The 12,902-nt window shown below is 39.2% G+C and overlaps 1 protein-coding gene across 1 annotated transcript in view; it reads left to right on the forward strand.

The window, feature by feature from the left end:
- LOC140899653 (merlin-like) overlaps window positions 1–12,902 on the forward strand; it is a 26,860-nt gene continuing 13,958 nt past the window's right edge. The window contains exons 1-4 of the mRNA XM_073315499.1: window positions 1–318; window positions 4,767–4,875; window positions 7,632–7,757; window positions 8,155–8,277. Of these exons, the coding sequence (XP_073171600.1) occupies window positions 4,786–4,875; window positions 7,632–7,757; window positions 8,155–8,277 (339 nt within the window). The 5' untranslated portion in view covers window positions 1–318; window positions 4,767–4,785. The remainder of the gene's footprint in view (window positions 319–4,766; window positions 4,876–7,631; window positions 7,758–8,154; window positions 8,278–12,902) is intronic.

The following is a 12,902-nucleotide window of genomic DNA, read 5'->3' on the forward strand; positions in this document are numbered from 1 at the left end:
GAGTTTAGCCAGCACAGGCAGGAAATGGTTAAAAGCCATTCATATCACCTGGGAAAGCAATTCTTTGATTTGTCAGAGGGCGCTAACATGCTGCAATTCATAGGAAACAAAGGAAAGGGAAGCAACTATTAAACATAAGCCTGGATCTTAATTTCAATGACAGAAGTGAGGAGTGAGGCTGGACATTGATGTATGCTGCAAAATGTGGAATTTGGGATTGAAAGTAATTTTTTTGTCCTATCTTAGTTCAGAGCGGAAACGGGGAAATAAATCTGGTTCCAACTGGAGAACCTAGACTCAAGAGAAGTTATCTGAGAGGTAAGGAAATTATTTATATCACTCACACATGTTAAAAATAATATTTAAGCAAATCAGAGTGGGGAGCACAGAGACAAACATTTAATTTAAAGATTTCTAAAAGAAACAAAACACCATTTATCTCTTAACTGTCTACATTCTGTTTATTTGCACTAATTTCTGGTTTTAAAGTATAGACACCTGGGAAACAGGAAAAACAGATGAGGCAGTGGAACTTGTGAATAAAAGCTGCAGTAAATACTTCAGTGATGATGAAGGCAAGAGCCTTTTAAATTAGACAGTGTTTCTGCTGATATAGTGCTTTTAAAGTACTCTGCTCCTTTTACTGCAGGATCTCAAAGTGCTTCACAAACCTTAATTCATTAAACACTATTTTGGTGCCTGTGAGGCACAAATTTGGTGCTTGTGAAAAGAGCTTATCGGACATGCCTGAAGACTTTCATGGTAATCTGCCGACCACATACAGCACCATCACTGCCCCACCAAAATGCTTGAATCCTAATCTGAAAGAATTAAGTAATCCTAATTAAAAGATGACCCTTCTTGGCTCATTCATTTCTTGGCTTATCTGATGAGAAAACAAGGTTGCCAATTAAAGAAGGAGATGTGTGTGCATCTCACACACACACGTGGATGCTCTTCCACTTGGGGGTGTGTGATGCACACACAGGGATTTGGACTGAGACTCCCAAATTGTGATCCAGACTGTAACACTTTTACTCACTATCCATATCAGCCAGAGCTGGATTAAAGCAAGTACCATGTACGTGAAAGCCTTTATATCCCATATACAGTCTCATGAACAATCCACTTACCTTGGTAGTACTAAATTGAAGTTGAATAAAACTCAGCTTCTTGGGAGGGTTAATTACAGTGGCCTTGGTTGAGATCTTTTGATATCCTGGTTTGGGTAATTTAATTACCTCTGGTAGCTATATTATGACCAGCAGGATTACTGATTCCACTTTCTTTCCAATTCTGGTTTAGGTTGATGTCATAAGTCTAATTATCTGGATTGTTTACACTTTTGATAATCTCTTCAGAGCAGGGACATGTTCTGTTTTATATGTCTGTAAAGTGCAATGCACACCTATGTGCTGTATAAATAAACTGTAATCTTTGCAACACTCCTGCAAGAGTTGCCTTGCCAGTTCTTCCTGCTGCTATTTTCCTTTATCGTTCTTCATTCTGATCCCTTGGTCCAGGTGCTAGTTTCTGGGTTTGTTCACGGACTGTACCAGGCAGGAAGAGGACTGTAGTCCAGTGAGGAGTGGCTGCTTGGGTTCTGAAAGTTCAGAGTGCTTAGCAAACCACTTTCCTCAGTGAACATGGTGAAAGGTGGGGCCATAATAATTTTGTTCCAGTAATTATATTAGATCACTACATTTCTATTTCCACCTTTCAAGCAGAGCTTATGTCTTTCCTCAATGAATTATGAGGGGGAGGAGGAAGAACTGAAAATTCACCACTTCTCCATGGTTCCCTGGCTCTAAAATGTCAATAATTTTCTATCCAGCCAGTTACTATGTTTTTCACCTCACCCTCTCTATGTACCTGCTGTGGCTTGTTGCATTGTTATTTACTAAATATTATTACATGTTTCAGTTTATCAAAATTTGTAGCTTCTGTCTCTCTGGGAATTTCCTAAATAAATGATTGTATCTTGATACAAGTTTCCCATGACTCACAGTCCAAAGTGGTTATTACTAGCAAGAAGACTTGACACTGTTTACCATTTTGTATTTCACAAAGGATTTCAAAACCTGATTATGCTGGCCTGCACGGTTTCTTTTATTTGAAAAAGATTTCTTTGTTGCTACTCTTCTCTCACTTACAAGGGTTTTAAGTAGGTGTAACTCCATTAGGGTTCAGTAGAGTTATTCTGGATTTAAACTGGTGTGAAGAAAATCAGCAGTGGGTCCTTGGATTAATTATTGTGGAAAAGCTCTCCTCTTACGTTCCTCAGAGTAGGTCTGCTTGAAACTAGGAAATTTCATTTAGTGAGAAATTCTGACATTTCAAAACTTGGGGCCATGTAGTAATTTTTGTTGTCAGAAGGGGTTCTTGGTGCAAGGAAGTTTGAGAACCCTTGGATTAGTGAATTCAAAGTATACATGAAAAACAGATTATGTAACTACTTGCTCTCTTGTCTCTAGCTACTGATTCTCTGTCTCTGCAGGATTGGGGGGTAGAAGGTTTCATTCCCCTGTTTCACTTTGGTTCCACTGGCATCTAACTGTCATCTCCTGTACCAGTGCTAAGTACATCTTCTGTAATACTCTGTATGTGTTGTACTTTGTGGAAGTATTAGTTACCTTTATAAAAGGAAAAGATGTGTGGGAGTGTCCTTTTGAATATACTAGACACACAAAGGTACTATTACTGTCATGTGCACGGTCACATCTAGAATAGCTTGGTGGATTGGGGCCTAAAAAGGTATCAAAGTAATTAAACTGTTTTCATATAGCTTCAGTTCAGATCCTTACTGAGACTTATGATGGTGGCTGAGCTGGCAAAATGTTAATGTCACCTTTGACAGAAGTACAACTTTGTATACTAAATACAGAGGCAGTATGCTGTAGTGGTTAGAATGCAGGCTCCAATTGCCCTGTGGAGAATTTGCATTGGTTAGACTGGTGAAAAGTGATTGCACCCCTCCAGGAAAATACTTTCAGTACAGGGATTGTTCTGGAGGTGTGAGTGAGAGGGTTTGGCTAGGGCACAGCTGCGTCCCAGCTGTTCCTCAACCACACTAGTCGGCTTTATAGCCAAGGCACACCTTGGCAGTTCTGATCTGTGCCTGAGTTTAAACCAGCCTCCAGCCTCAGGATTGGGAGAGTGTGAGCCACGTCCCCATGATTTCTGCAGTGGTCTCAGTGCTGGTGCAGGGATGAATTCTTCATTGAGAATCTATTCCCAACTCTGCCATTGTGTTTTGTGTGACCTTGGGTACCTTACTGACCTGCTCTTTGCTTCTGTGCTTCCATCAGTAAAAAGAGAGAGTGTGAGTGTGTGTGTGTGTGCCTCTGTGTGTGTGCACGCGCACATGTGCTTGAGATATTTGGTTGAAATACACTATTTTCCATTTATTTTGCATCTTTGCCAATTTACAGCTCAGTAGAAGAGGAAAAAAAGAGACAAAGATGCTTTATAAATTACTGGGAAGTTCAGACAAATGGGCCTTTTCAATTTAAACTGGGACCTTATTTAGCAATTTTTTTAAGACAAGATTTGAAGGTAGCCACACTATAAGAACAGCCTTAGTTTGTAGGAAACCAAGAACTCTGGGTCTCTTCTTGGCCTATATTGCCCTCATATGTTAACTAGGCTGTGTATGTTTCAAATCAAAGCTATTAATTCTTGTTTTTAGTTTATGGAACAAAACTTTATGGATTACTTTCCTACACTTATAACACCTGAGGACAGCATAGTGTGGATCCATGTCCCACTGCCGAGCCCACTGCTTGCAACGTTTACTTGGGCTAGAATCCACAAAACCATCCGGCTATGGAAATAGCACACATTTTCCATATAGTTTTATAGAAAGTACTCAGTCAACTGTATTTAAAATATGTTATGTGGGCTTATGCAAAACTGAACTAAACTCACATCACAAGAACTGACGTGAAAATAAATATTTAAATTACCTTACATCAATGAGACTTAACTGATCTTTTAAATATATATCCTAGAGAAGTGTAAAAATGCAATTTATTCACTGCATATGTTGTTGCACATGTCTCAATGAGATGAGGGCATCCTCTGTAAAAGGCAGAGAATGATTAAGAATAAAATAGTCCTCTCTGGTCAGCGCTGTGGATCTCTGCTCTTTGGTGCGTATTTTCGTTTCATATTCTGCAACACAGCTTCCATTGATGTCAGCAGCAGTTCTGTGCTCAAAGAGTATGGCATATGCAACAGAGATCCTGTCTTGTTAAGGAGAATTTTGTCTAGGTCTGTAAAGGGACAAGATAAATGTCATATTTGTGTTATTACAACACAATAGTGAGATGTTGTAGTTTGTTGTACTCTGACATTTATGCTGCAACAGAGGAAGGAAGCACTTCAGTATCTTGTGGGACTGGATCTGGGGATGCGTGTCTCGCATGTGATAAGAAGCAGACAACTGGCCCTTGCCATGGTGGGACTGAATGTTTGCTCGAATTGGAGGAAAAGTTGGAGACTTACTCATATAAATAATTGCTCCTGTACCGTAAAATCTTAATCTCCTTTCTTGGTTATGGTCTGGATTTTCTATCGTTTCCAGGTATGCTATCACATACAGAGACAGCTTATAATAAAGAGTGATTTCCTCCTCCTCCTCCTTTCCCTAGATCAGACTTATTTTATATTGGGATTTACTATTTTATTCCAGAAAGTAGATTTGCAGCCCCAAATTGTGTATTTAAATGTATACTTTTGTTAATGTTACTCTTGTTCAATTCTAGCTGCAGTTGTCCTGATAAAATGTCCATCAGGGGGCTGAAGAAGAAGCAACCTAAGACTTTTAAAGTGAAAGTTATAACCATGGATGCTGAAATGGAGTTCAGCTGTGAGGTAAGTTTCCTGGAGGTGGGAGGAGAGAGAGAGAACTTACATCCTCCATGTTACTAAGGTCTGACTTGGACAATTCTGAATAGAACCACAAACAGGCTTTGGAAAAATAATTGTTAATCAGGGGACTGGATGGCTCATGGGATTGGTAATGGGATTTTGAGCCTGCCTCTCCACTGTCCTGCACCTTATGTAGTCACATACACCTGGGATTCTGATCTACTAGCATTTCATGTGTATTTTATACAGGTGTAAATGGGTACATGAGGTGCAGGACAGTTGAGAATCAGACCCATAGTCTCTCACCTGTAGGGAGCTGGTTTGAACCCAGCTTAGGTCAGTATTGCCTGCAAGGCATTGCTATGTATTGATTGTTCAGTGGCCTGTGTGAAGTAAGTTGGGTGGTCTCAGTCCAGTTCCCAATGGATAAGTGTCCACATTACAAAACCACTTGTTGACACCTTGGGAATCTCAGCAGAGAGGCCAAGGATTGAATAGACAGAACTACCCACAACCTTATAGTAGGTCCCTCCAGCTTCATGGTGGAGGCATGCCGACGGGGCAGTGTAAGGAAGCCTGTGCTGCCACTGACCTTGCCCTACATATATAGGTAATGATTAGTAGCATTAACTTATTAAATGTTCATTTTTAAAGTACACTGAGATGGTACATGTGAAAGGACAGTCGTACATGTAAAGAATTAATCAAGGCATGCACTCTGTAATGGGTATCCATTAAAGTCCTCCGTTAATAGGCTATTTAAGAAATAAATGATCAGACCTAAGGTGAGGGCCATTAATTGTCTCAGAAAACATGTTCTGTTATGCACCCTTGACTTCATATGCTCAATAAAAACCTAAAACTACCTCAGTAAAATTAATTTCTGATTGTAGCACCACAGTACAGCTAAAGTGGCATTATGCCAGCTGGAGAGATTTCAGTCTGATTTTCATCCTAGTCAGACTGGTGTGCAATACAAGGACCTCTTGTAAATATCAGTGTGGGTGCACATATATAATCTTTGTACAAATGACATAGTCCTGTAAGGTGCTGATTGTGGTCCATTCCCACTGACTTGAATGGGAGTTGCGGGTGCTGAGCAGGTCCAGGGCCTGTAATTTATTTTACAAGTTGCAGAATGCATATTTGAGTTGGGAATTAAGACTTTATCCTCAAAGGTGCCTGCTTGTTTTCTGGATTTAAAAACGTTTACCATGCTCAAGTATATTTGTTTAGTCAGAATGACTTTTAGAATGTCAAAGCTCTTGTTTTGTTTTTTCGTGGGGGAAGCTTTTTATGGGGGCGGGGGACAAATCTGGACACACCAGCTAGTTCTTTCTTTCTGCTAGTTATGACTCCCCTGTAAACAAAATCAAGAAATACAGGCTGCAAAAGAAGAGAGTGAATGAACACCACATGCAGGAGAATAATGCATTAGATGACCAGTCACTGGTTGAATTTGGGTTTACTGTGGAGGAAATACAGAGATTGGCTAGCTGGTCAACACATACTAAATCAACAGTAGCAAAAAAGGGTGGGAAATGATTTTATTTAAAAATTAAAGGTGAAAATTTAGAACTGGTATGGGCTGAATGAATTTGCCATTGTGGGAGCTGGCAATCTTGTTTGGGATTGTCTGTTCTGGGTGTGAATTGTTACATAATTCTTGGTTTTTAGAAGTCACCCAAAGATCAAATAACCTAGTTACAGGTCATATATTGTTACACATTGATCTAAAATAATTTTGTCAGATTAACAGAAATAAAGGATTTTGGAATATTGCTTACAGCTCAGGAACCTTGTTAAATTCAATGTAATGTATTCTCTTCCCCCTCCTTTGCAAAATATTGGTTTTGTTGTTGGGATGATTTCCTTCTCCCCATCCAAATATTACTCATAAATTCACTTTTTTTGCCATTAAGTTCTCAGGATCTGACCCACATTATTAGACAGCAACTCTTGTAACACCCAGCCAAACAGGAGAAACAGCTTTATTTTTTTTCCTCTGAAAAGGCTGCACATCTATGTGACTGTGTGAGAGAACTTCAGGTCCTTTAATCAAAACCTTCTTCCTACACGGAGCTAGCCTAGCAAACTAACTAATCATATATCTATGTTAGGTCTATCATTAGACTATGTTTTTACATTTTTTTTCTGGATACAACAAATCTTGCCTCTATTGTGGGATCAGTCCTATCCCAATGAAGGCAGTGGCCAACCCCATTGACTTGAATGGGAGTAAGATCAGAGCCTGTATAGTTAAGGGGTCAAGTCTGTCTGTGGTGTAACTCCCTGAAGTAATGGAGTTACATCAAGGATGGATTTACCCTATGATTTTTATGCATTACTGTTCTTCTAGGCTTGGGCCTCCCTTCAACACACTGCCCCAATCTCTCCAATTTGCATGAATTATTACATATACTTTACAAATTATTAATAAAAGTTTGCAATGTAGCATCATCTCCATTTTATATGTAAGTAAAATGCAGGATAGAGAGTGACGTACTCAAAAGCTTCACTGTGAATCTGGCAGAGTTTAGAAGAGACATCAAGAAGACTTGGCTCTTGGGCCTTGCTTCTGAGCCTTTCCTCTGACCACTAGGCAACAGTGACACATTTATTTGAAAAGCAAAAGATGAGATAAATGCAGTTCTCAGGAAGAAAGCAAACCATGACCTGGTTAATCCCCTATGCTTTAGAAAACCAGCCTGAGAGCACCTCAAATCCATTCTTTTTTTTTTTCTTCATTCTCATTCTAGATGAAGTGGAAGGGAAAGGACTTGTTCGACTTGGTGTGCCGAGCATTAGGACTAAGGGAAACTTGGTTCTTTGGCTTGCAATACACAATAAAAGGAATGTACACCTGGTTAAAGATGGATAAAAAGGTACTGAAAACAATTAGCCTGTAAAAACAGCAACTGTCAACCTCCTTTCAGTTAGGTTACTCCTACAGGAGCTACTACTTCAGCTCAAGAGGTAAAGGCTCATATGTTTAGTGATGACCTGTGATTTCTAGATTTTTAAGGCCAGAAGGGACCATTGTGATAGTCTAGTCTGATCTGCTACATAAAATAAGCCTTAGGATTTCACCAGCTGATTGCTGCATAAGGCCCATAATGCATAGTGTTAAATTTAGAGTCAGCAATGTCCTTCGTGCTCAAATCTGAAAGGGTTGCTTTGGTTCAAATGCTTGCTGCTTTCTAACTGATGTCTGGAATTGTGTTCTGAGGCATATCTGCACCATTTTCACTGCTGCTTCTACTAATGCTTATTTTAAAATAGGTTTTGGATCAAGAAATCCCCAAAGAAGACCCTGTTAGCTTTCGGTTTTTGGCTAAATTTTATCCAGAGAAAGTGGAAGAGGAGCTATTACAGGAAATTACCCAGCACCTATTCTTCTTGCAGGTCAGGAGGCAGTTTTTAACTGTTAACTTTTGCTCTGTTCATCCCATCCCTTTTCATGATTTGTCTTCTCTTTGTTTGTGTCTGTAGTTTAGTCCTCAGTGTGATGCTGCCCATAGCAGGCAAGCTGCTGTGTTTCTGTGGGATATCCTAGTTGGAATCAATAATAGTCTCCTCTCCTGGTCAGTGGGCTCACTCACCTTATTAGACTGGACCTACCCATTGTTTGGGCTACACCAGCTCTGGGTCTCCTGGTGGCTTGTGTTGCTGTGTCCCTATTACAGGTGGATTTACAGCTGCTGGGACTTACAGTCCAGAATGTGAATCAAGCAGTCAGTGTTTTGGGTGTTAATCCCATGTGAACATAACCTCTGAGTATTTCAAGGTTCATTCATCATTATTAATTACCTATTTTTTCCTCAGCAAGGGTGAGAGAGAGTGTGTGTGTGTGTGTGTGTGTAAAACCTTCAAGCAGACCCAGGGAGATTTGGAGAAGCTTTTTACTTGGCTGGGCTGAGAAGGAAGAAACACAGCAAAACCAGGAAATATGAACAGCTCCATAAAATTTTTAAGACCCTCCAGTTCTTTGGTCTGTAAATCTTCTGAGCTCTGGGGTTCTCAATTGTTTGAAGGCAAGATCAGACCAGCTTAGCAAATCAGTGTCTGTAGTCCCTGTTGCTGCTGCCTGTTTCTCTCTCTTTTGCTCAGCTTCCTGGATTTCTACCCTTGGGCTGAGAATGCAACTTCATTCTTCTGATTGTATCTGTCAGTTTTCATACCTAGAAAGTCTGCCCCGAATATATGTTTTGAAAATCTGTTGGGACAGCAGCATAAGATTCCAGGAATCCCTTATGGATTTAATGTTCAATCACATGTAAAACGCACAAAATTGGACATGGAAATACAGGCTGTCTGGCAAACTCTTAAATTTTATTGGGATAAACAGGTAATTTATATAAACAAATCAATGGGCTCAGCATACTTTTGACCTAAATCTCTTGCAAATTTATTACAGATAAGCCAAGCTTGGGACTGGTTTAACTCTTCAAATCAAGCAAACCATATACCCTATTTACTGTACAACAGCACCAATATACTATATTTGTTTCTCTGGATAGCAATTCAGGGATACTCAGAAGTCCTCTGGCACCTTGCATGCTTCTAACTTCTGCCAGCCAACTGGAGCTGTGTTTCCCATCCCTGGGAATTTAATGGAATCCCACTGCTCACAGAAGTATAATTGACCCTACTCATGGTGACACCCTGCAATGGGGTTGATTGCATTAGGAAGTAATATTGTGGTTTTGCCAGGAGAGAATGGAATAATTTCCAGCACTTCAATAACTGTTAAGAGGGGAGCTGTTTGTTTTCAGAAGCATAGTGCAGTAGTTGTAAGAGCAGAATTCTTAAGTCAGGACTCTGGTGTTCTTTTCTCCTCCTGACACCCTAAATGATCTTGGGCAAGTTGCTTAGCTGGTCTGTGCCCCAGTTTCCCCTCTTATAATTGAGATTGTAATACTTATCTCCCTCTCAGTGGTGCTGTGAGGCTTAATTAGTATTTGTTAAACGCTGTGAGATCTCTGGATGGATGGTGCTAAAAAACAAAAATAAATTCTACTTGTACATTAGAGCTCGTAGCTCTGCAGAGCTGCCTTTCTGATTGAATTGCTAGGGTTGGTCATTTCCATTATGCTTGTCTTGGAGACTTCTAAGGTTCTGGTAATCCTGTGGATGCTGTGCACTATGGGCAAAATTCTTGTGTCTCATGCTAAGTTAACAGGCTTTGCTTGGGGACCTACATAGAGATGAGTGAGCTCAAAACCTTCCCCAACCTGGAATAGAGAAACCATGTTGTCACACCACAGCTGCTATCATAGCCCTTCTTATGCACCATGCATGGAGGTTTTGGCCAATTATTCATAGAACCACTGCCCGTTCCTTGGCCTGCCCCAGCCCCACGTTTCTGCTATTGTGTACAGAGCCACTGTAGAGCACTGCTCTATCTACTGCTCCATCTGCCTCTCAACAGATGGGTTCCTCTTTGTAGCAGGACCATGGCAGTTCTGCTTGTTTTTGGAACTTGAATGTCTGTGCAAAGGAGGTTGGAGGCATAGAATATGATTGTCTATATGCTGTATGATATTAAATATAGAAGCACAGCAGATATATTTGTTTCCTGGCAGGTATTAATTCATCAAGTAGTTGGACAAATGCCATTGTTCTAAGGAACTGTTCTTCCACTTGGATTCTTTTAACCATTTGACAGCTGGTTTCTTGAGTCATTTAGGAAAGAGATGACAGGACAAAAACTCTCCTCTTTGCCTTTCTTTTAATCCTCATTTTGCTTTTGTTTTTTTTCCCCTTGAACCTGCCTTGACTAGCTTTGACTTTCAGATATGCAATTAGTGTAATTCTTCTCATTCCAAAGTAGAAAGACATGGCAAAAAACAAATTTGAACTTGCAGAGTTTCCTGGCCATAAGAACCAGATTGCACCTGGATACTAATAGGAAAAACATGTACAGACATCCGCATGCCTACAGATTTCAGCTTTATAGACTACTGAAATGTCCAAATATTAATGTGGCATAATAGCATTTTGCCATATGTGTGAATAAAACTACATGACTAAAACTCTTCATAACTTTCTCAGTTGATCTCTAATGAACAATCTGCTGTCGAAAGAAGTATAACAATTCATGTTTGTAATTCTTTAATTTCAAAATCCCAAAGACGTGTATAGAATTTGTCCAAGGTCATTTTCAATTGTGAAAGATGTGATTTGTAACATGGAACATGAAAGCTGCAATTTTGAAGAAAAACCTTTTCATTCTTTCCATTTTAGCATCTTAGAAATGAGTTTCCCCCTGCACTATACACACATTCACAGATTGTGCTCACCAAAGGAATAAATTTTTATAATAAAAATCCTTCCTTGAGGATTCATTTCAGTTCACAGAATCTGCTATCCCAATGGATATTCATAAAGATAACCGAGTTACCTCAGGTCATTCCTTCCTTCCATTTTGGAAGTGTTTAAGGTTATAAATTCCTCAAGACTTGTTTCTAGGTTAAACTCATTTGCATTTGAGAGGGCTATTTGTGAATATTATGCTGCATTTCTCCTTTAAATTATTGGGTAAAATCAGATTTAAAACAAACAAAACCCCTCAAGTTAGTACTTGTGTTACTAATATCAGCTTAGATTATTAAAATGGAAAAAATGTTAGATATTTTAACTTTTTACCATTTATGCTGTTTTTTCCTCCTGAACTTTCTGCACTTGGCTCTGCCTGGTCAACTAAAACACTTGTTAGTTTCACTATTTTACTAGTCAGTTTTACATTGTGGTTCTCCTTCACTAGTCCAATGTTGCAATGTTTGAGCTTCAGGCACTGCAGAACTGTATTAATTGAGCATTTTTTATTTTATTTTTTTTACATTTGAGAACATTTCTATTAACTTTACATTTTGTAAGCCTCTTTTAAAACAAAATTTAAACTTTTGGCCTAAGCTACCTGCTAGAGCCTTTTTTAGATACAGTGAGCCAGATTCCCAGCTGGTGCAAATCGAGGTAGCTCTTCTGAAGACAATTAAGTTGTTATGCTGATTTATGGTAGCTGAGGAGCTGGCTCACTTTTTTTAATGGTAAAAGCAAGATGTGTTATCGCTTCTCCCCTGGATATATATGCTTGAGTGCCAGATAGATGGGTGAGAGAGAGTCGTGATTCATTCTGCATATATGAATGTGGCATAATGAGTAAACCTGATGATTCCAGATTCACAGTAATGAAAGCTTCTCTCTTACATTTTTCTCGCACTTATGGGAAAAAAACCTGCTCTTGCCATTTTAAAATTTTAAGAATTTGTGATGTCAAGCAAACTGAGTATTATATTTTCATTGGGTTTTCTTACTGCTGTTAAAATGTTTCTTCAGTTTTAACACTTACTTCTAAGACATAATTTTCATTTACATTCAGGGAGCTTTATACCACTCTGGCAGCGTAGAGGGGCCTGGCAATGAAGGCCTGTTGGTGCTGCTGGAGTGGTATAAAGTAGGCTTTGTATATATAAGAATTGGGCCCTTGATCTCTAGTTGAACACTTGTTTTCCAGGAAAATGTTGTATCTCAGTAATTCTCAGATGATCTCTGATGATATTTTGCTCTTGTAAAGCACCTTTTATCTACTGTAAGGTAGACCCGTTTTTATTTTCACACAGAAAAAAACTGGGTTAAAGTGAAATGAAGGCTAGAGGCGTACATTAGTGGTTTGAATGCGCATTACCTTTCAATAACATTTGAGTTAAGAGAAAATTCAAATTTAAGAAAACCAGGCCAGAGTTAAGATGAAACTCACAAGAAACCCAAACCCTTGGCAGCATGGAGATTTGCAGTTAAAGTAGCCAAACGACCTTAACTCTGTGCCAGTAATGAAGTGCTGAGAAAATAAGCAACATGTGCTACTATATGGTACTTTATCCATCCAAAACAAGTGCCTTCATTTTAGCATTGATCTAAAAAAGTAGGATACTTTCATCTTAATCATACAGTGGTTGAGCATCTTTCTGACCTTCTCTATGGTCATATACAACATGTGCACAGAAATCTGCCAAATTCCTGAATAGACA

Source organism: Lepidochelys kempii, chromosome 17 (genome assembly GCF_965140265.1).
Source record: "Lepidochelys kempii isolate rLepKem1 chromosome 17, rLepKem1.hap2, whole genome shotgun sequence".
Lineage (NCBI taxonomy): Eukaryota > Metazoa > Chordata > Testudines > Cheloniidae > Lepidochelys > Lepidochelys kempii.